The sequence below is a fragment of the Lepidothrix coronata genome, unplaced genomic scaffold, assembly GCF_001604755.1.
Source record: "Lepidothrix coronata isolate B3197 unplaced genomic scaffold, Lepidothrix_coronata-1.0 Scaffold28, whole genome shotgun sequence".
In the NCBI taxonomy this organism is placed as follows: domain Eukaryota; kingdom Metazoa; phylum Chordata; class Aves; order Passeriformes; family Pipridae; genus Lepidothrix; species Lepidothrix coronata.
This window is the reverse complement of record NW_016690208.1, coordinates 5,690,378-5,717,300: the sequence shown is the minus strand read 5'-3', so window position 1 is coordinate 5,717,300 and position 26,923 is coordinate 5,690,378. Positions and strand designations below refer to the sequence as shown.

The 26,923-nt window shown below is 49.5% G+C and overlaps 2 protein-coding genes across 3 annotated transcripts; one reads left to right on the top strand and one right to left on the bottom strand.

Annotated features, from left to right (window-relative positions):
- Positions 1-677: 677 nt before the first annotated feature.
- Positions 678-13,971, bottom strand: MRRF (mitochondrial ribosome recycling factor). The gene is made up of 7 exons (XM_017810348.1): positions 13,687-13,971; positions 12,713-12,911; positions 12,331-12,486; positions 10,978-11,096; positions 8,132-8,223; positions 2,408-2,567; positions 678-1,176 (listed from the first exon to the last, which is right to left on the bottom strand). Exons 1-7 carry the CDS (start codon positions 13,741-13,743, stop codon positions 1,099-1,101), a joined length of 861 nt encoding a protein of 286 aa, XP_017665837.1. The 5' UTR covers positions 13,744-13,971; the 3' UTR covers positions 678-1,098.
- On the top strand, positions 13,787-24,906 carry RBM18 (RNA binding motif protein 18). 2 transcript variants are annotated; one of them, XM_017810349.1, is made up of 5 exons: positions 13,787-13,970; positions 19,714-19,840; positions 20,974-21,060; positions 22,829-22,914; positions 24,283-24,906. In XM_017810349.1, the coding sequence occupies exons 1-5, from the start codon at positions 13,858-13,860 to the stop codon at positions 24,440-24,442; spliced, it is 573 nt and encodes a 190-aa protein (XP_017665838.1). In that variant the 5' UTR covers positions 13,787-13,857; the 3' UTR covers positions 24,443-24,906. The 2 variants fall into 2 exon arrangements, with proteins under 2 accessions (XP_017665838.1, XP_017665839.1); XM_017810350.1 differs by lacking the exon at positions 13,787-13,970 and adding an exon at positions 16,089-16,284.
- The last annotated feature ends 2,017 nt before the right edge of the window (positions 24,907-26,923 follow it).

The window sequence follows — 26,923 nt, the reverse complement described above, 5'->3', positions numbered from 1 at the left end:
CCAGTAATCGGCTGAAAGCAATTTCCCGAGCCGAGGAACCGCCCTGGGCTCGCCATCTTCCTTTATTCATTTATCATGGTAAGGGCTTCGGCCAAAATACACAAAGCAGAGAAATTGTTGACATGTGGGGCCCTAGCAGAGCAAATCCTTCATCCTCCTCCCCCTCCCCGCGGCACACAAACTCACTTTTTGGGAGTTGTTTATTTAAGGAGTGCAGAGCACTCGGCGCTCTTTGAACCCGCATGCCTTGGGAGCAGGGCTGGGGGGCTGCCACCACCTTCCTGCTCCTGCCATCACCAAGGCCGTTTGCTGCCATCAGGAAATACCTGCTGGCAGCGAGGAGCTGAGCTGTGTGATGTGCTCAGGACCTTGTCCTGCTTCTACCTCCTCCAACCCCACAGATGTGGTGCTAGTGGCTCGCACAGGTCCTCTGTAACTGGTCAGAGGGGGCAGATACTGGTTTTGGGAAGTTCCTGTGTTGGCTTTTGGTCTTCTCAGTCCTGGCTAAAGCAGCTGTGCTGACAGCACTGGTTTCAATTCTCTGCCTTGGGTACCACAGAGCCCCTGCCCAACCTGCACAGCCAGTGCTGAGCTCCCTCACCCCTTCCCAGTGGGGCAAACTCTTCCTCTGGGACACGGGAACCCAAGAGAACACACCAACCAGGACCTGGCTGTTGCAAGGCTTCTCCTCCACATCTCATTTTGACTTTATTTCAAGAAAAAATAAGTGCTGAGGTTTGCAGCAGGTTCCCCCTGCACGTGTTCCTGGCTCCTGCTGGGCTGGTGGTGCAGGAGCACAAAATGGGGTGTGAGGTGAGCAGGGCAGTCCTTCCTCCTCAGCTTCCCTGGCAGCCCTTCCAGCAGCCTCCAGTCCTCCTTCCAGATGTTTTATTTCTCATTTCACCCAATTCTGTTCCCACCTGGATGAACAGCGAGCAGAGTTCCCCCCTCCCTCCAGCACTGCCCAGGTGGGCAATGGGAGCAGCCAAGGCACAGAGCTGCTCATCCCTGAGGCTGCTGCCTCCAGGCAGGGATGAGTGCTGGGGCACGTGGCAGTCCATTCCTGCCCAAGGGGCAGTGTGTCCATTGGGATGATGTTTATCCAAGCAGCTCCTTGGTCTTTGCTGCCAGCAGCTTGTCCATCTCAGCGACAGCCTCATCTGCCATTTGCTGGATCTGTGGCAAGACAATACAAGTCAGAGTCCTGTGTGAGGGGATGCCAGAGTTTAGAGGGAAAGGAGTGACTTCAGGGCAGGGCAGAGACCTGCTGGTGCTGGCACCAGAGAAGAGAGGGCTGTTCCCTCCTGCAGCACTATCAGAACACACAGGTAACAGCAGGAGCCTTAGTACATGCCAGGAATACACACACCCAGTAACCACCTGTCTGTTTCTCGTAAAAAGAAATAAAGTGGTGGTTGTCCAAGCCCTGCCCAGGGATCAGCTCTCCTGGTAACATGGGATGGACAAGGCAAGAATGTAAAAGGGATCAAAATTTGCAGGCCCTTGAGTAAGAGCAGGTAAAGGCTGGAGCACGACGGGGAGTATGCACTGGTTTCACAGGTTTAAGTTGTTCTTGCTCCCAAGGTCTAATGATGACCTTTCCTCATGAGGAAGAATTTGGGTACCAGAAAAAATTCCACTGGAGATGTTACCTCTACCAATGCAGAAAACCATCTGTCTGCTCTGGGAGAGCTGCTTCCCAACAGGATTTGGTTACAATGGCATGGCCATTTTTCCTGCTTGCACAAACACTCTGGATATCGATGTTTATTTTTGTGAGCACACAGAGAACTGTCCCAGAGCATTTGCAATGTATCTAACTTTAGCTGTTAATAAACAAACAGCTAAGAAGTAATGGCCTGCCTTCAGAGGCATCAATTCAGCAGAACACTTAGGCTTGTGCCTGAGTTTATGCCCAAGTAATTGACTTTAGTGACATCTGCTCTTAGGGAATTAGGCATGTGCTTAAGTATTTTCCTGAATTGGAGCCAAAAACTCTGGACAGAGATAATCTTGCTAGCCTTTTCATTAATAACAACTGAAACAATCCTCATTAACACCCGCTGTGTGCAGTGGCACTGGGTGAGTGGTGGTACAGGCATGGACATGGATTGTTTTGCTCCCCAAATTCAGCTGGTTTGTGCAACAATCCCTCGTAGTGCAAAAGCTTTTGGGGAATGTTTTTTCCCCTGTGTCAGCTTACCATGGTTCATATCATAAATTTGGCTTTGAGATTGAAGTCTCCAATCTCACAAAGCAAAAGCAAATACAACAGCCATTGACCAACTCCAAAAACAGCCCATTCCCCCGCTGGGTTCTCAGTGATGGAGATTTGTCAGCAAGGGCTGGGACAAACACACCATTGAGCTCTGAGACACCAAGATATGGCAGAAAGGAAGAAAATTACCTGCTTTTCTAGCAGATAGATGGTATCTTCTGACACTTTGCTCTTGGACTTCTTTACCTGGCTGATGCTTTTGCTTCGCACCTTTCTCAGGGCCTCTTTGGACTTGTTGGTGGCCTGCTTGGCCAGCTTGGCCAGGTTCTCCCTGTGCTCCCTGGTGACCCTAGAAACACAGGGAGAGGAAAAACAGTGTCATGTGTGGTAAAGCCAGATTTATTTTCTGTGATGGACTATGGGTAAATGAGTGATCCTCTCTGAATGGTGAGGCCCTGGCCAGGGACACCCAAAAACTGCTGGTGTTAGACAGACCTTGCTCTGTTTGGAGGCCCTGTGTGTCACAGGGCAGAGGGACTGAACAGCTCAGGGCACGTTTTTATTCTGCTTTGGTCCACCTGGAAAAAACAGCCACCTCTGCACAGCATCCCCAGGGCAGCAAGCCTTGAGCCTAGAAGGAAAAATTTCCAGCCTGGCCCTAAGATGGGGAACTTGGACTGAATCTTACTTGGTTTATAGTTGTTGCTGCAGTGACTGAAAGTCATGCTGAAATGTTCAGACTTTCCTTATTTCCTGCTGCCAAAGCATCTGTGGGAAAGAGGAAAAATCCAGCTCCAGACTTGAAAGATGGAACTGAAAAGTGTCATCCTGAAAAGCATAATCCTGCAAAGGCGGGAGAAAACCTTAGTTCCTGAAACTCAGATTTGTCTTCCTGCAACTGAAAACCCTGAATTAAGGACTGGGAAGCTACAGAGTTTATCTTTCACTCAACTTTATTCCAGCTCACCATGACCAGGATTTCCCACCAAGATGATGTGAACACCTGGTTGGACAAGAGGATGCTGCTGGACATGGTCAGCCACAGGTAACTTGGCCCACCTTCAGCTCCACCTTCCCCCTGACGTGGGGCCAGTTATTGCTGTGGTGCCACAAGAAAATCCTGAATTTTCCATTCCAAACTGAAAACCGCAGGTGGTGAGAGGGTCTGACCATCAAGAAGTCTCAGGAATGGCTGGGGTGTCCCCTCAGCTCTGGTAATGCCCCAGCACCTACAGCTGATCACTGTCAACTGCTAGTGCTTAACAATAATATTTTAATAATTTTCACAGCTATTGGAGTTTCCAGGCTGCCTGGAGAGGGAAAAACCTCAGTGCTCTCGCTGAGACTTGCTAGCTCAAGGGAGATATTGCAAAATAAACATTCACAGGAGTATTTAGAAATTGGCTGTAGCAGCCTGGGTCACCAAAACACTGGGGCTAAGACTTTTCCTGCACAGAGCTCAGGAAATGTGGGGTGGGGGTGCCTGGGCTCTGCCTCACAGTGGGTGTGTGTTACAGGCAGGCTGTGGGGGCACAGTGGGACCCTCGGCCCAGCAGGTCCCTTCCCTGCAGGCAGGTCTCTCCCAGCAGATGTCTGCAGAGGCACTGGCCTCTTGCCAGCCATCTCTATTTCATGGTGCCAGAGGGAACAGGCTTCCCAGAACCAGTTAGAAATTACAGGAATTTGGGATGGCTAGGAAAGCTGACAGACCCAGAGAGCAGCATCCCAGCCCTGGCACCCAGGGCACCCTGGTGCCTGTCCCCTCCCTGGGAGATGGCCAGGGAATGTCACATAGAATCAAAGAATATCCTGAGTTGGAAGGGACCCACAAGGATCATCAGTTCAACCCCTGACCCTGCCCAGGACGCCCCAACAATCCCCCCCTGTCCCTGAGAGCATTGTCTAAACCCTCCTTGTGCTCTGGCAGCCTTGGGGCTGTGCCCACTGCCCTGGGGAGCCTGGTCAGTGCCCAGCCACCCTCTGGGGGAAGAACCTTTCCCTGAGATCCAACCTAACTCATCACATGTGGCAGGAGGCTCCCGGTCAGCACAGGCTGAGGAGTGAGCAGGGATCCTTGTGATCCTCGTGGTTTCCCCGCATCCCAACAGCGGTGCCTCCAGGGCTTCTCGTGTTCGACCTCCCCGGCCAGAGCTCCCGCAGCACATTTGGAACCACCAAAGCCGGCTCACAGGCAGAGGTCCCTGTGAGGTCAGATTCTCAGGCAGCTTTTGGGGTGGGGGGTAGTCAATCCTGGCTGCTCAGCTTGGAGGGGGGAGCTGGAAATCTCTCCCATCTCCTGCTGGGTGGCGGGGGAGCCACTCAGCGCTGGGAGCCGAGCGCGGCTTTCGCGAGCTGAGCTGAGCTGAGCTGAGGGTATCACTCGCCTGCCCGGGGCTGCCGAGCCTTGAAGGAAATGTTTTTGTTTATGCAGCGCTGCCAGATTTCCTCTGCTTCTTGGCACGGGGTCACAGCTTTCATGCCTCCTTGTCTGTCTTTATTAACACCAATTTCTTTTTATCACCGTGCAGTGCCGGGGAGTTTCTCAGTGGGTTTTATGTTCCAGCCAGACTGTGTGTAAATTCTCAGCAATGCTACCAACAATGCCAGAAGTGGACGCTTTTCCAAGCAGATGCTGTTTCTGGTTAAGGAATCCATCAACACGAGCCAGGCCCATGGTTTCTAAGGACAGTTGTTTAATCCTGCCCCTAGATGTGGGACTTTTAAGCTGCTCTTAGGTATGTTTTCTTTTCTGTCTATAAGCCAATCCCCACTAGTAATCCCTACCCCCACTAAAAGCTAAAAAAAAGTGTGAAGTGAACTTGGGGAAGGGGTGCCAGAGTGGGAAATGAGGACAAGGTCCCCATCTGTCACCTCTGATGCCCTTCCTGCAGCTCACAGAGCAGCGGGCTCAATTCCTGCTGTTCCCCCACGGACCAGGACAAAGCCTGGTGAATGACATGTCGGGGGGGGTCACAACACACACCATCCCACGAGTAACATCTTTTTTTCTGCCTCCCCCAGCTCCAGTGGTTCAAGCCCTGCAGCCCTCGGCAGAGCAGACCCACAGCGAGCTCGACAGGGCTCGTCTCAACGCAAGACGTTTATCCGGGTAAGAGCAATTTCTGTATCTCAAACACGAGGAATTTCCTGTGAAGGAGAGGGATCAGTTAAAGCAAAGCAGGCTTAACTAAACACTCTGCATTCATAATTGCAGATAAACACAGGGTGCAGCATTTATTGCTCAATAAAAAGCAAGTGACAGACTCCTGGCGATGAGCGAGTGCAGCTCGGAGCAGCCTTGGTGTGTTTTCAAGTGAGATTTTTTGTGTCCTTTCTCCCCATAATAGGTATCTTTGCATATTTCTTAAAGGGCAAAGGGAAAAAAAAAGCTCACAATGAGTCATTAAACTTTCAAATGAGTCATCTGGCTTTCAGTAAAACATGTGTAAAAATATTACTGATTTACAAACAATATCCAGTGTAACACAATGGGTCCAAAAAAGATGAATCTAAAAATGAGGCAATACCATAAAAGACACAAGGTCAGGTCAAATTCGGCCAAGAGATCAACCAATACAAACGTTCCCATGGCTGGTTCCTTTTTTTATTTTTATTTTTAAACCCCTGGAGGCTACTTTTTATACAAATAAATATTGCCTATGCAGCGTTAGCCACAGAAACAGGCGAATGCCTCGGGGAGCAGAGGGATCCTGGCAGGCAGCAGAAGTAAACACCGACCACACGAGTGTATTTTTTCTGCTGAAACGGCAGTGCAAAACCTAAACTAACAGAATAAATACTGAGAAGCAAACTCCACTTTTAAATGCTCAGCTGAAACACTCTGGAGCACAGCTGGACCTGCACAAGGCAAAATACGACACACGTGTGTCCAGCTGACAGGTCAGAGTGAGAAGTGGTTTTAATGACAGGTAAGGACAATTTGGGTTTGGTTTTATTTTTAGTGTGACTTCTTTTCATGGAAGAACCAATTTCTGCAGAAATAATATTAATATCTCTTAATTTTGGATCTGTTTGCTCAATTTCCATATCAGATGTAATTTTGGCAATTTTATTGCATCTGTCTGTCATAAATCCTCTCATAAACTGTTGGAAATAATGAGAAACCTAGAAAATTTTAAAAAGCAATTCAGGGATATAGTATTAAAGAGAGCCCTCTTGCAGAATTTGATTGTTTCTGGCCCCCTTTTTGCACTAGAGGGTTTTAAAAGGCTGGAACTGTCTGCTTGTCTTTTCAGTAAGTGGATGAAACTCCCAAAGATCCAGTCATGTAACTGGAGAGCAAAAGGGACTAGAGGTGCCAGTGAGGGCAGACCCACAGGGCACAGCTCCCAAAAAGCCTTAACTGAGGACTTCCCAGGCTCCCAGGCAGCCAGGAAGTGACCAGGAGCTGCAACCCTGACACACCAGAGGAACACTGGAGTACACCAGGCAGAGCTTCCCTGGGAAGAGAAGACTTGTTTTTGCTCTGCAGCTCCACAGAAGATGGTGACAGACCATACACCTTTGTTTAAAAACACAGTATTTTGTTAAAGCTCCGGATCTGCAGTTTTGGAGTTTCCTCCCCTGCAATTCGTATTCAAGGATGACCCAAGTGCCCATTAACAATCAAACCACTGTGCAGCAACCCAGGAGCCTCAGCAATTATGAAGATAATGGTGCCCTCCTCCTCCTCTGCCTCCTCTCCTGAGGAATGGGGGAAGGGCAGGGAGCACGGGAAAGAAAATCAGCAAATAGAATGATAATGTCATTGCCTCTCACCGACTGCAACGGAAAGCTGCAATTAGACTTCTCTGATGAAAACGCTGGGTAAAATTCCATAGAATTTTTTTAAAGGAGATCTAAAGCATAAGAAATACCTGGTTCATCTTTACCAAGAAGTCACCTGCTTGTGCAAGGGGTTTGTGCACTCCCTGAGTGAGACCTGTTTGTCTTTACCCCAGGGTGTGAGTTCATCTACAGCCACACCTGCCCAGAGTATTTGGATGTTCCATAAGGTCTGAGCACCCAAAGGAACCTGTGAGCTTTGCTTGTGCCACCCAACCCTGGTGCCCATGTGACAGGCACTATCTGTGACAGCGAGTGGAGCTGCTGGGAGCCCTGATTTCACCTGAAAGGACCCCCATTCCCAGGCAGAGCCCAGCATGCTGCAGTCCAAAGCACACTAAGGGATCATCAGGATGGCTTCTCCTGATCACAAACTGAAGCATGGATGCAGTGGCACCTCCTGCCTTGTCCAAGGGCTGGGAGACACCTGTGATGGGTGAGGGAAGTAATGCTCATGCCTTGGCCAGGGGCAGCCTGCTTTTCCATCAGCCCCACACCAAAACTTCCGTGCAGCCATCAGTTACACAATGTGTATTAGATGAGAAGAGGGAGCAGATTTTTCAGTCAAAGCTATAAATTTCCTGCCTCTCCCTTTCACCACTTCCTTTTAGTGCTCTCTGCACCAAGGTGCTACTCATCCCTAATACTACTGGTTCACTAAATTCACTCCTGCCTTACTGCTGCTCTTTGCTGGTGTAATTCTGGGAATTTAGGGCAGGGCACTAAAGAATCAGCTCCTGAGTTAAAGCAATACAGGTTCAAAAGCCTCTGGCTCTCCTGCAAAGTGCTGCAGCCAGCAAGGACCGAGATTTCTCTGCATGGGGAGGATGAAGAACAAAACCAACCACCAGATGCCAAGACATGATGACTTAGAGCTCAGGCACTTGGAAGAGGTTCCACCAGACACCCTCAGAGGCTCACATTTTTTTCCAGACCTGAACTTACAGCTATCTGGAAAGCAGCTGCATCAGGATATTCAGCAGTCGTGCACGTTTACCCTCTGAAGGGCACTCACTGCAACCTACTGTGTTGTCTTGTGTGGTGATGAGCTCGGGCAGTGATACTCACTTAGGAACTGGCACCCGAATCATCGTCCCGTCCACCTCGGGGTTCAGGTTCATGCCACTCTCCCTTATAGCCTTCATAGCTGCAGCTGTGCTCTGTAAAGCAGATCAAAAGGTAAAAGGGAATTAGGAAATAATCATTCCCATATGCCAGAACTCTGTCAATAGTTGGCAATCCATCTCCATGGAACATGGAAACATTTACTTCTGTTACCAGTAAGATCAGGAAGTTACATTGGTGCAGAGAGCTTTGATCAAACCGAATGGGAAACTACGGCCGCTCGTATCAGGGTAGGGGGGCACCAGGGGGGAGAGGGGAAGGCAGGCAGGCAACAACAAAAGAAAACTGTTTTGTTTCTTTGAAACTATTCGAATGGTTTGAGGCAACGCAGAGTGAAACCGCAATAAATTCCCAAGGCAGAGCCTGACTGTGGCGAAGGAGATGAAAGATTCTGAGCATTTAAAAATTCCAGCTGAATGTTTCCCACTAGAAATCACCCAGTGCCAATTCTGAAACGTTAACAAACTTAACCACTTCAGCACTACAACCTGACCACAGGACATCGGGGCGGCAGCAGATGGCTGAGAAACAGCGCCCGTGCCCAGCGCCGTGTTTATTTTACAGCTCATTACTGAGGATTAACTTCTCAAAACTCCCCTGCCACTGGCTGATGCTCTGCTCTGCTTAAAAGGTGGGGTGGCAGGTTTTCCTGGTGACTGCAAGGTGATTAAAAGGCTTCACCTCCATCCCAGGGCACGGGTTGTGCCTCTAGAGAGTGCCAGGCAGAGTTAAAGCAGAGTTTGGCCCGGAGCTCCTGTGAGGCTCTGCCAGGTCGTTTGTTCTTGACATTGCCAAGCCCAAGGAGTTTGTGTTCCTGTGGCACTTGTGTGGTGTTTCCTACCAGGCACGATGCTATTTCTGATCCTCTTTGCCATCATTAACTTCAGCTCCAGGCTGCTGCAGTGTTTATGTCATTCAAACCGTATTTGTGAAGCTCAGCTTTTGTCATCTGAGGCACAAACTAAAGCTCTGCAGATTCGTTCAGGTCCCTGACACGTGACATCACTGAACCTAATGAATGCTCTGCTGGTGTTCTGTAAGAGACAACTGCTGTCCTCTGAAACTACAAGGGCAGAGAAAATGCAACCAAAATGATCTCAGCACGTTAGGAATAAAAAGGGACGGTGGAAAGAAACACTCAGTAAAAACTGTGTTGTTTAACACAGATATTGGAGGAGATGGAAGGAGGGGAAAATATTGTAATATTGCTCTTGCAGCCTATGAAAAAAAAATACCTAAAAAACCAGCATCTTGTTCAGTTTTATAAATCTTGAGCACAGACTTTGGCCCTGCAAGCCCTTTTCTATGATTGTTTTATTTCTCACTCTTCAGGCACTTTTATTTTCTTCTCAATGTCATGAAGTACTGACGACATGCTGTAAACGATGACATCAAGTAATCGTGTCTGTAATGGTTTTAAAGAGTTCAGTCTATCACAGAACAGTTATGGTATAAAGCAACTGTACTGAGAGAAATAGTTCTAGTCCAAGTGACAAGTGGTCCTTTGGCTTAGAAAGCAAATGCAGGCAATACTATACAGAGGATATTTAATTTCTCACGTGCCCATTTCTCAGCCTGAGGTCCTGTTTGACACGGGGTAAGTCCTGGAGTGCCTTCCCCGGCCCTCTCAGCGCCGGCTCTGCGGGACCTCGGCGCACTCGCTGATGAGGGGCCTCTGTTCTCCAGAGCCTTTGTACACTTTAAGAAACACTTAGGCATCAAGTGCCTTACACTGACCTCCTCTGAGACTTTGCTGACTTAATTAATAGGGGAAAGCCTTTGCAAAATAAATAGAGATAAGCCCTGGCAAACCTCCAGACGTGGGGTGAGATGAATCGCTGACCCTGCGCTTGCTCCTGGTCCCATTGCCTGGCTCTGCCTGTGGGAGCTGCAGGGCACCCCAAGGGCTTGATCCCCAGGTGGGATTTGCATTGCTGCCTCATTTAGGGGCAAGTCTAAGGCTCCTGCAGAAAATTAAGGGAACTTGTCTCTCACAGAAGATAACTTAAAGCACCTCATTTGTGTCCTGACCTGCAGACGCTGCCTAAGGAGGAGCTCACCGACCTCAGCAGTGCCCAGCTCGAGCTCTGTGACACTGAGCACAGCTCAGTCCCACCAGGGAGGCTCCTCAGAAGCTCACAAGCTCCATCAGCAGCTTCTCCCACGAGCTCTCAGGGGTGTCCCCAGCCCTGGTGGTAAGTAAGCAAGTTCCAGATGATGGTGGTGGTGTGTCCAGCACAAATTCCAGCTACACGGCTGGTTCTGTGCCTGGCCACGTCTTCACAAGGAACTGAATTAACACAATAGGGCAGGCACAGTGTCAGAGACATGTCTGTCACTCAGGTGAGTGTGTGTGTGGGCTCAGGACTGCTGGGTCCCATAAATACATGGCAAAAGGGGAGGGCTGGCAGGGCACAGGGAATCTTGCCTGTGACTTAGTGTTGCTCTGCAGATCCACCTGACAGGAAAGCAGCCCCCAAAGCAAACTCCTTGCAGTGTGGCATTCACTGGATACAGCCCTGAGAGCAATCCCAGCATGGAACTCTCCTGTGACCCCTCACAGCTGCAGGTGAGCTGCTCTGTGAGCCAGGCAGGGCTGGGGAATCACTGTCAGCAGCAAAATACCCCTTCTGTTCTGTGTCAGCACAAAGTGACACAGCCCAGCCAGAGCTCCCAGCCCTGCCATGTTTGACTGATTTTGTCTAAGTGTTCCTTTGCTCAGCATCAACCTGTTTGTTCCCCTGGTAATTATCCCTCCCCACTGCCTTCAGTCACGTGTCCTTCCTTACCTCTGGAAAACTGGTCATGTTCACTATCATGAGCTGTGGTGATTTCTGTGAGATCTGCCCCAGCTGGTTCAGTGGAAACTTCCCATCTTTGGTCACCACAGTTATGTGATCCAGGGCCCCTCAAAAGAACCAAACACAGGCACTTTCAGTATGATACAGCAGTTTGCAGCAGTGCTGAAGAAAAATGCATCTGCAGTGTCCCACTTCCCTCCTGCTTTGCAAAATATAGATGTTACAAAGGAAAAAAAAGTGTTTATTCAGACTTCAGGTGCTGTTTGTGTTCAGGCATCCCCTGTGTATTCACAAGCTAAATATTTCAAAGCTGCTCTAAAGCACAAAAACATGAAAACAAAACTCGTGTTTGTTTTTGCTACTAGAATAGGAAAACTAAGCAGGATTGTTAAGAATGAAGAGGAAATAATTATTTTTTAATCCTTAGTATTTAAAGAATATAAAAACGTGGCTGTAAAAATCAAGAAAAATATTGTCTTTAACTTAGCAGTGCTCTCTTAAACCCCTCTTTTTTTTCCCCCAGGTCCCCAGAGGGGTGTTGTACACTGCCTAATTTAAGGTATTCAGTTTCTCCCTGAGCTACTCTTAATCTGCTCTCTAGTTTCTGCTGCAAAATGTTAACAGGCCAAAAGGCACATGGGACAGGAGGTACTTTATCAGTGGAATTAAAAAAAATACCTATGGTTAAAATAAATAGTTAAGAGACCAAGCTACGCTTTCCAACTCCATTAAAGACAGAAGTGCCCCTGCCAGAGCTGGGGTGGTGAATGATTCAAATTTGGTCATTGTTTAATGTTAAATTTTATCCCTGAAACTTGATACACTCACAAATGCGTGGGTTCAGAGTGTTAGAGTAACTGTGGCTTAGTCAAATATATTCACGTTTCTTCCTAAAGCACAAAATCCACTAAGTGAACGAGGCTTGTACAGGTCACTGCCCACAAAGACGCACAGCAAAAAAAAGTTTGTACATGCCAGACACCAGCCTGATGGCAATTTCCAAAAGGCTAATTTGATGGCAATTGGATTTTTCCTGCCCTACTGCACCATTAGCTGACAACCTGCTTCTCCATCACATCTGCAAACAGTTCAGTTAGAGACTTTTGACATCTCCCACTTACAAAAGCTATTTCCAGGAAGCTATTAGCCAAAATGGATTCTTCCTGGTCAAGCTCAGGGTGAAGAAAGCCTTTAGCTGGGATGTCAAGGCTGCAGCAACTGGGTGCCCCGTGAATAACTCCAGAAAAAGAAAATCAACTTTGAAAAAATCAGAGTTCTCCGTTACTGGGATTTGTAACCTTATTTACGGGCCACAGAGCATCACAGAAGGAAGTTACCAACCTGGTGAGGTTCTAACACTGATGTTCCTGCTGAAATCTTCTTTCAGAGCTTCTATGACTGCCTGCATGTCCTCATTGGTTTCCTCCAAATTGATAATATCCTCAACTAGGGCAGCACTGATATTCACTTTGGCTTGGCTCTGCCCTTTACCTTTAGCTGCAGATTGCACAAAAAGAACAAAATTAATTTCTATTTGTGACAACAGTTAGTTGCTGCATTAGAAAGTAGACTCAATTCAGAACTGAGTCTAAAATAATCCAAAGTAACTGTACTTTTTAATGATTAAAAAGCCCAGTACTTGAGCACATGTGCCAAAATATATACATATATATTATATATAGAGAGAGGGGTTGCAAAACCAGGAAAAAGCTGCTGTTTTTACCCTTTTTGGTAGCCAGCTGTCTGCTCAGCAGCACCTGATGGCCACACTGCCTGCAGCCCTCCAGGAGCAGGGCAGGGCAGCCCATAGGAGCCCCTGGCAGCCCCCTGGTCAGCAGGAAGGACGAACGGTGCAGCAGGGACGGGAGAGGACGGAGCCACCTCAGTGCCAGAGCCATCATCCCAGCTCCTCTCTGACCCACCTGGAAGAGAGAAAGGCAGGGGGGCTACTGGGCCTGCTGAAAACAACCTGATTTAGGGCTTAGTGGTACTCATGGGCACAGGGTGACAGCACTGGGTCCGGGCATCTGCAGTGGAAAGGGCTCGGTGGCTGCCAGGTATCGGTGTGGGCTCTGCACATCTGTGCAGACGGGCACGGGCCTCGGGCACGGGCCTCTGGCACAGACCCTGCGGCTGCCGAGGTGGAGCAGCTCGTACAGTACCGGGTGTTGGCTGAAACTTCTGCCACACGAGGTCTGACACCCCGCGGCTCCCCCGCACTCACGGGGTTTATTTATTCCGGCTGCCCGGGGCTGCGGGGCGTTCCTGCAGCCGCGCCAACACCGACGGGGCTCGGTGCCCGCGGGGGCGGTGGCGGCCCCCGGAGGGACCGGGCCTCGGTGTTCTCCAGCTCCCTGGACCCTGCTCCCCCCGATCCCGGCGCGGGTGTCCCGGGAACGCCGACCCCGCTCCCGCTCCCTGCACGTGCGCGCAGGACACGCCCCCTCGGGACCCCGCCCCTCCACATGACCCCGCCCCTGGGGACGCGCCCCGCCCCGCGCCTGGCCCCGCCCACGCCTGTCCTGGTCCTTGGGACGCGCCGGCCCTACCCGGCCCGGCCCGGCCGCCCCCCGGGGCCCTGCGGAAGGCTGGGCTGGGAGCCGAGGATCGATGGGGGAGCGGGGATCAACCGGGGACCGATGGGCAACCGGGGGCGGCGGAGGGGAGAAGGAGGGCGGGCGCCGCCGCCTCGCTCACCGTCGCGCGGCCCTGCGCGTCCCGGCCAACGTCATCGGCGTGCGCGCGTGACGTCATAGAGTGGCGCCAAGGGCGGGGCGAGGCCTGCGCGGCCCCGCGGCGGCGGCGAGAGCGGGACGGGCCTGGCCTTCGGACCGACCCCGGACAGACCCCGCACAGACCCCCGCGGCCATGGAGCCGGGCCGCCAGGCGCTGCCCCTCGAGAACGCCTCCATCCTGTCCGAGGGCGCGCTGCAGGACGGGCACCGCCTCTGGATCGGCAACCTCGACCCCAAGATCACCGAGTGAGTCACCGCCCCCCGGTGCCCCCAGGGACGGGACCGCGTCCCCCCGCCAGCAGCGCAGCACCCCGAGCCACGTGTGCGCTGCCTGGCCCTGCCCTGCCGAGCCCTGCCCAGCCCTGCAGCCCCCGGGGCTCAGCCCCAGCACTGCCGTGCCCCCGGTGCCAGCGGCTCTGCGGGGCGTGGGGCGAGTCCCCCCCGGTTTGGGTGTCCCGGGAGGTAGCACAGGCTGGTACAGCACCTCCAGCTCCTGCCTGTGCTCCCTGTAAGGGGTGACAGCCGCCCACTGGAGCGGTCCCCGAGTTCCCCCGGCACTGAGGAGCAGCCCGTGTGGGGGGGATGTGTCTGGGGTGCCTCCAGAGGGGCTCAGAGGCAGGTCCTTAACCCCTGCAAACAGCACCCCCCGCGGCACTGCTCGGGCTGGAAGCCCAGGGGATGAAAATATCCTTGTTCTCTAAACTGGGGAAGTGGTGGAATATCACGTTAGAGACTTTCAGGGTGACAGTGGCCAAACAACGATAAAACAGGACACAACCCTCAAAATCATAACCCAGAGTGGTTGGGGTTTGTTGGGAAATGAGGGTGGGCAGAGGAGATCTCATATACCCTGGATCACACAGGGGCCTGGTTTTGTTTTCTGGATGTGGGCTGAGCAGAGGAGTTTCTGAGTGACGAGGTGGGAGTGGTGTGGCTGCTGTGCTGGGTAACTGCACAAACCAAACACGTGTCTCTGCAGTTTGTTTTCCCCAGGCTACAGATAATTATCTCCTGAGCAAACACAACATTTGAACAGCTAAATTGTCAAGGGAATGTAATGTGCTGTCCAATATTTGGATGGTGTGCTGAGAAATCAGTAGGTTGTATTAAAAAGAAAAAAAAGACACAAACCAAAACAATTTGGGGTTTACACACTCCTGAGAAACAAGCATTTTTGATTAACTATTGTGTGTGTCTGTCATGGAATACTTTTCCTTCCTGGTCCTTTTTGTGTGTGTGCAGGTGCTGGGGTTTTATTCTGAGTGTGGTTCATCTGAGCAGAGCAGTTCCCTAATAGCCCCTAAATGGGATCATTAATGCATTGTGCTGTTCAGCCATTCAGCTCTGGGAGGTTTCTGCATTAATTACCATTTTTATCCCACTCCCAGCTCCATTACTCTGGTTTGTCCACATTCACTGACCATGTAAAATTAGATACAGGAATTCCTGAGGGTGTTGTTTGCTGGGTCCTCAAGGATTCAGAAGCTGGTTTGGTGTGAGGGTAGGAGCAGTGGGTGTAAGTGCATTGGGCCCTTCACTTCCCAGGGTGATCCAGGTTGTTCCTCTGAATTTCAGCCAGACAAGTGATAGTTTTATATGGCAAAATTCACTGTTTTCATCACCTGGCTGAAGTGAGTTTGGTGGTTTCATTCCCCAGGGTCCTCGAACCTTGAGTGCTTCCAGGCTCCTAAATGTTTCAAGTTTGCCTGGTGATGAGTGACAGTGCTTGTTGCTTATTTCAGGCTTTATAACCCTGCTTTTGGTTTTGCTTTAAAAACGGCTCTTCTGAGCTGAAAAATGTATTATATCTCCATTTCCTTGTGAATAAAAGAGGAGGAGGTTCCTTTTAACACGTTGTCAGTGTAGAGAGAAAGTGTGTGGTCCTGTACGAGGTCAGTAAGTTTCTGTAAGTCATCTTGCCCTTTATGCTGAGGGTTTGCATCTCTGCTCATAGCTGCTCATCTCAGTTACCCTTGTTGAGGTTACTGCTCACATGACTGAATCACACCCCTGAAAAATAAATGGCTGTTTCCTCGTTTGCTGCTTTTATCTGGTTTTTAGAAGAGTTGCCTTTTTTATTTCTGTGCTGGGTTTGTTTAGGACAGAGTAAGGTTGGTTGAGTTGTTGGCAGAGTTTAATAAGTGATTTTGACACTCTCAAGCAGAAATGAGTTCAGAAAGTCTTGAATCAATCCAAGGCTTCCATTTAAAGAGCAAACTGTAGCTGCAGTCAAGTGCTGGGGAGTTAAAAGGTAAGGTACACGTTGGAGCACAAGCTGCAGAAACAGGAATTTATAGATGTAGGGCTGCCCACAAATTACAGCCTGGGACCTGATGGGTTTTGGGGGGTTATTTGGGGGGTTATTGGACAACTGTGACTCAGCTGGGAGTGCTGACATACCCTGTGCACTGGGTTAGGGTGGGTCTCCTGGTGGGCATTGCTCCTTGCTGGTGATGTTTGTGGGTGACTTCTTTTATCCAGCATCCTTAAAGGACTGCCTGCCTGTGGAAGGAGATGGTATTAGGAGTCTCCTGGGAGTGTTCTTAGCAGCTGGAAGGAGGTGAGCTGGAACCAGGGGACCTCACACCTGTTTGTGACATAGGACTTCTGGTGCTGAATAATAATCCCTGTGGGGTCTGCCAGGGCAGAGTGATCCCTGCTGTGGGGTCTGCCAGGGCAGAGTGATCCCTGCTGTGGGGTCTGCCAGGGCAGAGTGATCCCTGCTGTGGGGTCTGCCAGGGCAGAGTGATCCCTGCTGTGGGGTCTGCCAGGGCAGTGCACGAGGAGAGCAGCAGCTGGTTGGTTCTGGTTGGGTGTCCTGAGGAAGGAAACCATAGATCCCCCTCACCATCGCTGGGGGCACTGCCTGGTGCAGTGTTTGTCCCCCAGCTGCACAGCAGGGCAGGGGATGTGCTGTGGCTCAGCTCTTTGATCCCATTACCCCTTAATGCTCCCATCCCATGGGGCAAAAACACGTAGTTTAGTTACGTCTCCGTGTGGCAAGTGGGGCAGAAGTGCCTCCTCTGCCCATTCCTGTTTGCAAAGCCCTCTGAGACTTTACAGCGCTTGGGGCAGGCAGGGATTTAGTTTTCAGCTCTCTGGTCACACACACCTATTATCTGGTTTCCCGTAGCCTTTGAATGACCATTCATTTGCCACGGGGGGTGAAATAAGCGGGTGTTCGACTTCCTCGGGCCGCTGTGCTGCTTGTCGAGGATCCCATCTTGATGAGTCTCACCTAGAAAACAATGTGTGCACAAGTTGTTGTTGCAGCCCCCCGCCGGGTCCCAGTGGGGCAGAATTCCTCGCAATAATGGCTTTCGCATGTGGCCCGGTCCCCGCGCGGGCTCCTCGGGACAGCATTGTTCGGAGGAAGCCTTGCCTGCGTCTGAATAGCGCTGGGGGTGCCAGGAGGAAGAGAGGAGGAAAGGGAAATGGGGGAGCTGCTGGTTTGTGTCGCATCCATATCAGATGACAGGAAGTGGGGATGGAGGGTGGTCGCGGGATCTGCGGGGGGCCACGGCTGTGCCAGCACCCCCCAGCTCTGCACAGCCCATGGGGTTGCCATAGCAAAGCTTTTTGCGTGGTCTCACTTCTTTTTTTATTAAGGCTTCGGGTTTTCCGTGGCTGGTCTTCCTTCAGTACTGAAGTCCTGGAGAAGTGCTTGTCAAGTTACTGTTAATGCCCTCCATATTTTAGCAATGCAAATCATAGTCACAGCCTGAAACATTTAGTTGTACAAGACCTCTGAGCTGTTCCGTGGAGAGTAGGTGACCTGCAGTTGTAGAATTGCAATTGCAAATTGCATTTGCATCCTCTTCAATCTAAATAAAATAGATGACATAAGTTGCTTCTAGACTCTTAATGAAGTTTGTTTTCAAGGAGCAACTACCACCTCGCTGCTAAGAAAGTGTTATTTGAATGCAGAGATTCTCAGAAGAAAACAAACCACAAAGAGTTCCTTTTGGCAGGACAGCTGCAGGGTTTTGTTGGTGCTAAACAGAACACAGGGAGAATCCTCCTTGCCCTTCCCCTGCCTCTGTAATGGCCAGAAGGGGAACAGCGTTCTGGTGATAGGGACTTTATTTCCATCCCGCTGAAATTCCAAGGGCTTTTTTCAGCAGTATTTTTACAGAAGCAAACCTGAGGTGTGTTTCCATATGTTGGAGGCTCTGGAAGTTCAACATGTGGGGGTTTTTTGATACATCACATCTCTAAAGTTGTTTTTTTCACGTGTGCATCTGTAACTGCTTGTTGGAAGCCTGAGGTGGAGCAGTGAAACTCGGCTGCTGTGTAACCGTCTCCTTTTTTTTTCCTGCTCTTTTCTGTCCCCCTTGCCTTCTGAGCACAGACTGAGGGTTCCTAGGCTTCTTGGAAGACCACGCACTTCACGTGTATTCCGAAGGATGTAGGAAGCCTCCCATAAGCAATTGCAATGTGTGTGCTCCCCTGGGAGACAGCCTGGCCCTCCCGCTGCTCGTCTGTGCACACGCTGCACCTTCACCTCTTTAAAAGTGCACATCCTGAATGTCCACCGAGACCCATCCTGTGGGATGACTCACATTCCTGGAACTTTCTTGCCTGGCTCCTGAAGCTTAACAAAGGGCTAAAGCCCTTTTCAGACATCCTATCAGGCTTTATTAGGAAAAATGCTGTCTGCCCTTCCCATCTGGACTGTCCCTGGAGTTGCCTGGTGCACTTGGCTGGCTTGGGCCACTACTGAGCATTCGTGTCTGGACATGGGAGGTTTCATCCAGTGCCTGGTGCTCCACGGGCACTTGGTGTTATCCTGGTAGGCTTTCAGAGCACTGAGTGTTACCTTAAACACTGGAAATTGGGCTTAGACTACTTGGCTGTCTAACAAACTCTGTACAGCTCTTGGGAGGCGAGTCCTGACTAAGACACCCTTAATAAACAATTAAATAACTCTTAAATGCCAGGGATGGGGTCAGACAATGAAGTAGCAACTTTACTCCCAGGTCAGCCAGTGTTGTTAAACACTTCAGTCCCAAGGAACCAAAAAAGCTGCAAAGAACTTTCAGGATCAGATGTGGCCGAAACAACAAATGTGCTCCTTGTTTTAAGTTGCTCCATGCACTAGATACTAAGCAGACAGATTTACCCTGGCTTTCCCCAGTTTTATTGGAAACAGCACACAATCCCCACTGGATGGCAGGAAGATAATTGGCTAAAAAAGTGTCTGACTTCCATGAGCCTGTCACTGAAAAGCTGTCTGAGCCAGAAGCACTGGCAGATTTAGCCTGGATGATAGTGAGGGCTGTCTGGTGCCCTTTTTTTTTTTTTTGAGATGTACTGGCAATTCCTGGTTTGTTCTGTTTATTCTTCTGTCTTCCTGCTTCCCCAGCTCTGCCAGGCGAGTGTGGCTGCCTGTCTGTGTGCCCTGGCCATGTCCTTGTCAGTGCACTGGCACTCCTTGGCACAGGGAAGGGATGGGACTGGCACTGCTTGTACAGGGAGTAGGAGGGCAGCAGGAATAGCAGGATCCTGAGGGACTCAGGTGCTGTGGACTGTGGGCTTGGAATGCTTGTGCTGCAACAGGAATTCAGGGGATGGAGCTTCAGGTGGTTACATCAGGGCTAGAGGGGGGGAGGCGTGGTGGTTATGCTTCAAAGTAGGTGTGATTTAGAGAGGCAGAAGGCAAAACCCTCCCAGACCCTCAGGAGCCATTGCATAATTGCCCAAAAGCCAGCTATTAATAGATGTTCCGTGTGCCCTTCAGCTGGCTCTGCTGGGAGGCAGCTTTGTGCCTTGGGGTTTTGGAGAGTCACTGATAACACCACTCAGAGCTCTGGATGCTGGAGGGGTGCTGTGCAGGGCACCCCCCTCTGCAGGGATTTGGGAATATGTGTATGACACAGCTGAACAGCTTCTGTGACCGAGTGTGAACCGTGTGTGTTGGGGGATTCCTCTTTATCTCCTCACTTTCAGTGTGATAAAAGGTGTCATGAATGTCTTCTCTCCCTTTCAGATACCACCTTCTGAAACTCCTTCAGAAGTTTGGCAAAGTAAAGCAATTTGACTTTCTCTTTCACAAGTCTGGTGCTCTGGAAGGGCAACCAAGGGGTTACTGTTTTGTGAACTTTGAAACCAAACAGGTAAGTTGCTTTTATCTAAAGTTCTGATGGTTTCTTTCCCCTCCTTTTTTTTTTTTAAATATTAATTTAGAGCTACAGCAGGAAGGGATAAATTCAATACCTTGTCTGCCCAAACCCATGGACTCTGACGGCTCCACTCTGTCACAGCCACTTTGTGACTGCTCTTGGAAATAACAAATACTGATTTCCCTTCTCCTCTGTAGTCTTTCCCTGAGTCCTGCTTTCTAATGCTTCTCAGAAAGGGGCAGTTCTTTGGCCCACTTTTGCAGTGAGCTCATGGAGTTGCACTGTGGACACGATCCACACCTTGAACCAGCCTGCCAGACCACCTGAAATCCAGAACTGCTCTGGAGTCCTCCTGGTTTTAATTTTGGCTTCATGAAAGCACAAACCCCAGCTTATACAACATGACACATCTGCAGCATCCTGGAGTGAGCTGCCCTTAGCTCTCCATTTGGGCTTTTAACTCTTACTACAAATCAAAATTTCAAGTCATGCTCCCCAGCAACATCAGAGTTGTAGTTGTTTTGTCATAATTCTGCTGGAATTGTCCAAAAGTTAGGAAGAAGAGCATGTTTGGAGGTTGCTTGTGGCTGTATGACCTCATTTGCTGACAAGGATGTCAGAAGACCCCTGACACTCTGGATTACCTCTAGAAAATTATTCATAGCAAGGTGGAGCAGCATTGCAACATAAATCTTCAGCTGCTGTGAGTCAGGTTTTATGGGAGTGTCCCAAAACTGCTGAGAACAGGACTGAGTGGATCATGTCCCCAGTGCCCACGAGCAGGATCTGGAATGAGCATAGATAGGTGTTAATGAGACACATGTAATCACTGTAAAGAGCCACAGTATTTTCTCCTGTAGCATAAACCTCCCTCTGAATGCTGTATTTCCCCCATTTCCTCCCCCCAAACTAGTGGAAGGATAAAGCAGTAATGCTGCTAAGTCTCTTTACTCAGATGTTGGAGTCTTCCAAAGGTATCCTGGGCTGGGACACGACGGGGTAGACTCTCTTTGTCCTCAGCGAGAGGCACTTACAGTGGGCTGGTTAGCGAAGAAAAAAGTCTCTGTGCACGTGAGTCGGTTTTGACTAAAGGCTTGGTTTGTTTATGGAACTGTCTTCCTGTGCAGGAAGCAGAGAAGGCGATCCAGTGTCTCAATGGGAAGCTGGCCCTTTCCAAGAAGCTGGTGGTGCGGTGGGCACACGCACAGGTCAAGGTGAGCGGCTCCTGCAGACAAGAACTGCTTCTGCTTTGCAAAACTGAAAAACTGAATGTTAAGGAACAATTCTTATCAGAGGTGTATCGGACTGGCAAGGCAGTTTCACTCTGTTCTGGGAAATAACTTGTGGAGTTGATGTTAACAATGTACAGCTTCTCTTCTGTACCCAAACTGTGCTGTGGGTGAGGACAGGCCTTTTAGCCTGCTGTTCTTTGTGAGGGGATTTCTGATCAGAGCAGTGTGAACACATTACTTCTATAAATGTCCATGTTTCACTCTTCCCAAACTTCGTGAGTAATTGGCTGGAAGTTTGAATCCTTCCCATTGTGGTTTTGCTCCCTTTTGGGATAGCAGAGGTGTGGAAATTCCCAATTACCGGTAACTGTGTTACTTTGTTTCACTTCTGAAAGCACTTACGTGGCAGGAGCTTTAATTAGTTTTGACTTTAAAGTAACATATTTCACATCTAAGCTAAATATCCTTTCATTGCTCACTCTGTCACATAAACAATCAAGTTTTTAACTTAGACAGTACCTTCTGGAGCACCCTTGTTTTAATTTTTTTTAGTTCTCGTTTCTCCTACAGTTATTTACTATCTCATATTTGATAAAGCAGTTCATTTTTAATAAATTTCTTTGCAGATAAACCAATTTTGGGGGAGGCAGAGGGGAGCTGTTTGTTGCTCTGTTCCTTTGGGTAGTTTCCTTTTAGCACATGTTGATTATCCTACAAGCAGCTTTCTACTCTCTCCTATCAAATGTATTAGTGCATCTGTTTTGGATGCTAAAAAACCAAACCAGGTATCTTCATGGGAGGAAACCATGTTGTTTTAATTATTGACTTCAAGGGCTCTTGTCAGCACATCCAAGCTGGTGCAAATCCTGTCTCCATTTTCTGTAGCTCCTGGAGTGCCACGTGCTTCCGGATGCCTGGGGAGTGATCAGGCCATAAAAGGAGTTTGAGGAGTGAGTGTCTGCTCAGCTGGAGCTGAGCTGGGCAGCTCTGGGCCTGGCTGGCCAGGCTCTGGGGAGGAACATGCCTAAATAATCACTTTGGTGCACATGGCATTTTCTAATCCCTCCGTGGAAAGATTTAACAGCACAAAACTTGGGCTTATTGTAACAAGTGTTTGTTTTAGACAAGATCAGCACAAGACAGGGAGTTTTGAGATGAGTGGCCAAGGCTCACCAGACACTGTCGGTTTGAGCAGCTCTGCTGAAAACCAAACCTGACTCAGTGCCAAGCGAAATAAGGAAGCAGAACACTGCAAATAGTTCAGGAGGCCCATTGCCCACAGAGATGACAGACTCACAAGCTGCTTTCCACAGAAAGGAGGTGGTTCCTAACTGGTCTTTTTTATTTTTTCCCCCTTCTTTCCTCCCAGCCCCGCCTGATTCCGTGCACTCGTGTGCTTGTGTCACCTTCTGGCTCTGCACATGAAGAGCAGAGCAAGCAGAACAGTAGTTACCTTGAGATTTACCATCTTTGCTTCCTGCCTTGTGTAGAGGGGAACAAGAAGTGACAGGATAAGGTTTAAGGATCCATAGTACAACGCACATAACTGGTATCAGAGTCTACATTCCCTGCTGGTACAAACCAAATATTGTGGTTGGGCTTTGTTTCTGTGCTTGGCCACTCAAATCCTTCCTAGCCAAAGCTTCACAAACCCCGAGGTGATGTTAATCCAGCTTTAAAGTGTACCTGTGGGGAAATGTTTCTTTGTTCCTGATTCCAGCTGGCTCAATCCCTGCTCTCTTCCTTGCAGAGATACGATCACAACAAAAACGAGAAGATCCTTCCAATCAGTCTGGAGCCGTCGTCCAGCACGGAGCCGCCCCAGTCTAACCTAAGGTAGGAGGTGGGGTGGGTGAGAGGTGACCCAGCTGTGGGGCTGGCAGGGAACCAACTTCTTCCATTTCAGTAAGATTAAGATTTAGAGCTGTTGGCATTGTTTGTGCTAAAATTCTAATGTGGCAGAAGAGCTGTTTTTTGGAAGGGCAGCTGCTGTGAGGTAACTCATTTAATGTGGGACATTTTAGACTGGAAGTTTATTTTCCAACATGCAGAGCTACTTGGGCCGTGGGAAGGAGAAGAGATGAGGAGAGGAATTGGGAATGTGTAGCATTCCTGCTCCTTTGGCCAGAATATGGTTTGGACTTCATGTGGATTTCAGTGAGGGGGTTTGTGCTGGACTGATTTGTTTCAACAAAATGCTTATGAGCAGAAACTTCTACTGTAGTGGCAGAAGATTAAAACAAAGTCACAAGTAGTATTTAACATAAAACTAATTTTATTTTATTTCTTTTTGCTGGTGTTAGGGCTGTAAGTCTTTGTCTGTGGGATGTGATAAATCCCAACCCTTGCATTTACCTAAAGCACATAGAGCTGCTTTGCTAATTCTCAGTATGGCTGAGAGGGTGTGTGGTTTTCCTCTGTGTTGTGTCAGTGGAACCCTATAAGGAACCAGGACCAGATTAATGCATTAGCCTTCAGATAAAATGAGCTTGGAATTAAGAAGTAACAGGCTAGGAAGCAAGGAGCAGAGGGGTTTGAGTCATGCAGATTGCTAGCTGCATCAGTGGCACAAAGGGGTTGTTCTAGTGAGGATGGATGGTGCAAGAAGCCACAGCGGGGAAGGGAACATTGCTCGGTCCATATGCAACAGAGGATACTGAATAACAAAAGTCCTAGGAATTTGGGGTGTAACCTAGGATAGCTTCTCCCTTTGGGATAGACCCTGCTAATGCTGAAATAATGTTTCTTCCTGACCTAATTAGAGTCTGGGGTTTTCCCATCCCGAGCAGGCTGTAGCTGGGAGGAAGTCTGGCTTTCATTTCTGTGCTGTTCCCAGCAGCCTGCTCGGGGCTGTGCTCTGCTGCACATGCTCAGACCTCCTGAAGTGACATCATTTCACATGGAGTAGGAAGCCTTGTCGTGTTCTTGCCTCAGCGTCCTCGAGAAAGTGCTGAGTAGGTGCAGGGGCCGTTACTTTGTGGTGCTGTGATGTATCTTGGAGGAGCAAATCCGTGCTGAGGGTTGAAGTGCAGCAGTGTGGGCTCTGAGCAGTGCGTTCCTGCCTCGCTGGAGATGCAGCAGTGGGGCTGCCTGGCCCCTCCTCATGTGATGAGTATTCGTGTGTCAGCAAAATCTCTAGATTGCTGTAGTCTGATTTCATGCTAAAATCAAGCTCAATCTCTCTTCTGCTTTTTCTCTTTCCAGTGTCAGTGCAAAAATAAAGGCCATTGAAGCCAAGCTGAAAATGATGGCAGAAAACCCCGACGCAGAATATCCTGCAGCACCCGTTTATTCTTACTTCAAACCACCCGATAAGAAAAGGACTACTCCTTACTCCAGAGCTGCCTGGAAATCCAGAAGATGATGCTTTAGGAGGGAGTGATGGTAGCAAGAAACACTGCTTTGTATACGTGGAGTGCTCCAGTGCTTTTGTACTTTGTAGGGTGGGAAGGACACTGCCACCTGAGCAGGGCACGGCTGGCCAGCCACAGCCTGGCCCACCCGAGGGGCCGCAGCCCCTGCCAGAGCAGCTCACAGCTGAAGGCTGTTCAGAGAAGTAGGTTCCCCTCAAAGCCTCTGATGAACACGCAGACAACCTCTCGTTAGCGTGCATTCATTAGCCAGATTAGAAACAGTAACCAGCGTACGGAGCAAAGCACATCCAAAAATACTCCATTTAACTGATTACTTTTTAAGTATTTTTGAACAAAAAGTATTCCGGTTCATGTTTTAATGGAGGGGAAGCACTTGGTTTTGATTAACGTGCTGTAGTTACCATGGAAAACTTTTTCATCTCAATAAAACTCATTTTAAATAGATTTTGCAACACTTCTAGTGACTGTGCATGCAATATTTTATATGCACCAGAGCCAGTTGATTTCGCATTTTGATTTGCAGACTTCACAGTGTTACTTTAAGATGTGATACCCTTAGGCTAATGACACAGCACAAGTATTTTCAGTGTCATTTAGGCTGTAGGTGTGTGCCTCTGTGTAGGAATTGGTGTATTTACACGCCACTGGTGTGCTGTGCCCTGAGCTTCAGAGTTTGTGTTCAGTGATCCCCATCAGAGGTAGCTCCTCCTGAGCCAGATGTGACAACATGAGAGTAACTGCAGCCTCTGAGACACCTGCCAAGCCCGTGACCTCAGTGTTTGCCCCCCATCCAGCCCAGCTTTGGTTTCCACTGGCTGGTAAAGGTGGTCAGCTGCCTCTTGGTGTGTTTGTGGTGAACTGGTTCTGCTGTTAGCTGGGATTACCTGCCCCAGGGGCTGAATCCACAGGTCTGAGGGATGGCTCTGGATCTGATCTGCAGCCCATTTTCTCCCTAAATATCTGCAAAATAGAAGTCTGAGGAAAAAAAAACCATTTTCCTTTGTGCACACAGTGCTGTGCGTGCATGTGCCAGGGGGATGTCAGAGAACACGTGCTGGGGTCCAGGTGACACTGATCTCATTTTCCAGTGTGTGCTCTCCCTGCTCCCATCAGACCTCTTCGGTCACTCTGGAGTTGCTTCCCCAGTCTGGTTAATGGTGGTCTCAAACAAGAAGGGGGAGACAGTTTTTAAGGAGCCCCGGTTTGTGCACGCAGGAGCTGCTCAGGGAGGAGCTGCAGAGCCCAGGGAGGTTTGTATTCCCTCAGCAGCACACCTCCCTCCAGGCAGAGCACGCTTCCTGCTTCCCAACCCAGCACCTGGAGCGGAGCCGTGCGTGTCTGGTGGAGTGACTGTTGAAAGATGAATTGTTCAGAAGTAGGTCTCATGCTGTTAATGTTTGCTTCCTAGTTTTTGGGTACCTGACTAAAGGGAAAAGTCATATCCTTGGGTGTTTGTACCCCTCTGAGTGTCAGGAACACCGGTTTACATTTCTCTGTGAACAGCCTGTGTTTGTTCCTGTGTGCTCCAACATTTGTAGCTCTCTGGGTCTTTATCTGCATTGTTTAGAACAGCTCTCAAGTCTGTTCCCATTAGGAATTTAGAAAATACCTGGATTCAAAGCAGGTGTGTAGTTGTGCTCCCATCAGAAACATACTTTGATATTTATTTGTATTGAAATACAATTTGTTGAAATTCTCACGGCCCTAAATAAACATTTTAAATGCATGTTTTCCTCCAGGAAAGCGAGGGTGGCACAAGCAGGAAGTGAGTGAGGGTGGTAAATGCTTGGCATCAGCCGAAGTGCATGGATAGAACCCGGGTACAATGGCATCAGTCTTTTTTATTTTAATTGTTTTTTTGCACTGCCACTGTCACTAACAGAAGTGCCTTGTCTGCAGCTCAGCCAGACTCAGACCTGGGGGAGCCTTATTGCAGGTCAGTGTTTGTGTTGGTCGTTGCTGCTGCCGCCGGCCCGGCAGGCGCTGGTGCTGCCGGCGCTTCCCGGGAATGCTGTGCTTCCCACGGCTCTGCAGCAAATCCAGAGAGTTCCTAACCCTGGAGCTGAGAGGAGGTAGATGCTCAGAAACATGTTTTCATGAGCATCAGACCTGGGACTTGGCATGAAACCATCATAAAACAGGTTTGAAGGGCAGCGGGGAACACGGCATCGCTGCAGCCGGATCTGGAGCTGTAAGGAGGGAGGTTGGCAGCTGGTGGTGGGCAGGAAAGTGGGGCTTGGTGCCCAGCTTCTCTGAAGAGGAATTGGGCTGTTTCTTGCTTGCAGCACATAGTCCTGTCCTCTGAGGGGCTCCTTGCTTCCCCTGTATTTCCAGCAGGTCCCTGGGAGTAAGGTGGGGTACCGAGGGCAATATTCACAATGTGGGCTTTTCCTCAGTATTTCTGCTATTCTTGTGCCTGTGGTGACAGTCCCTCACTCGGGATGGGTATGGAATCATGCCTTCACTGTGAG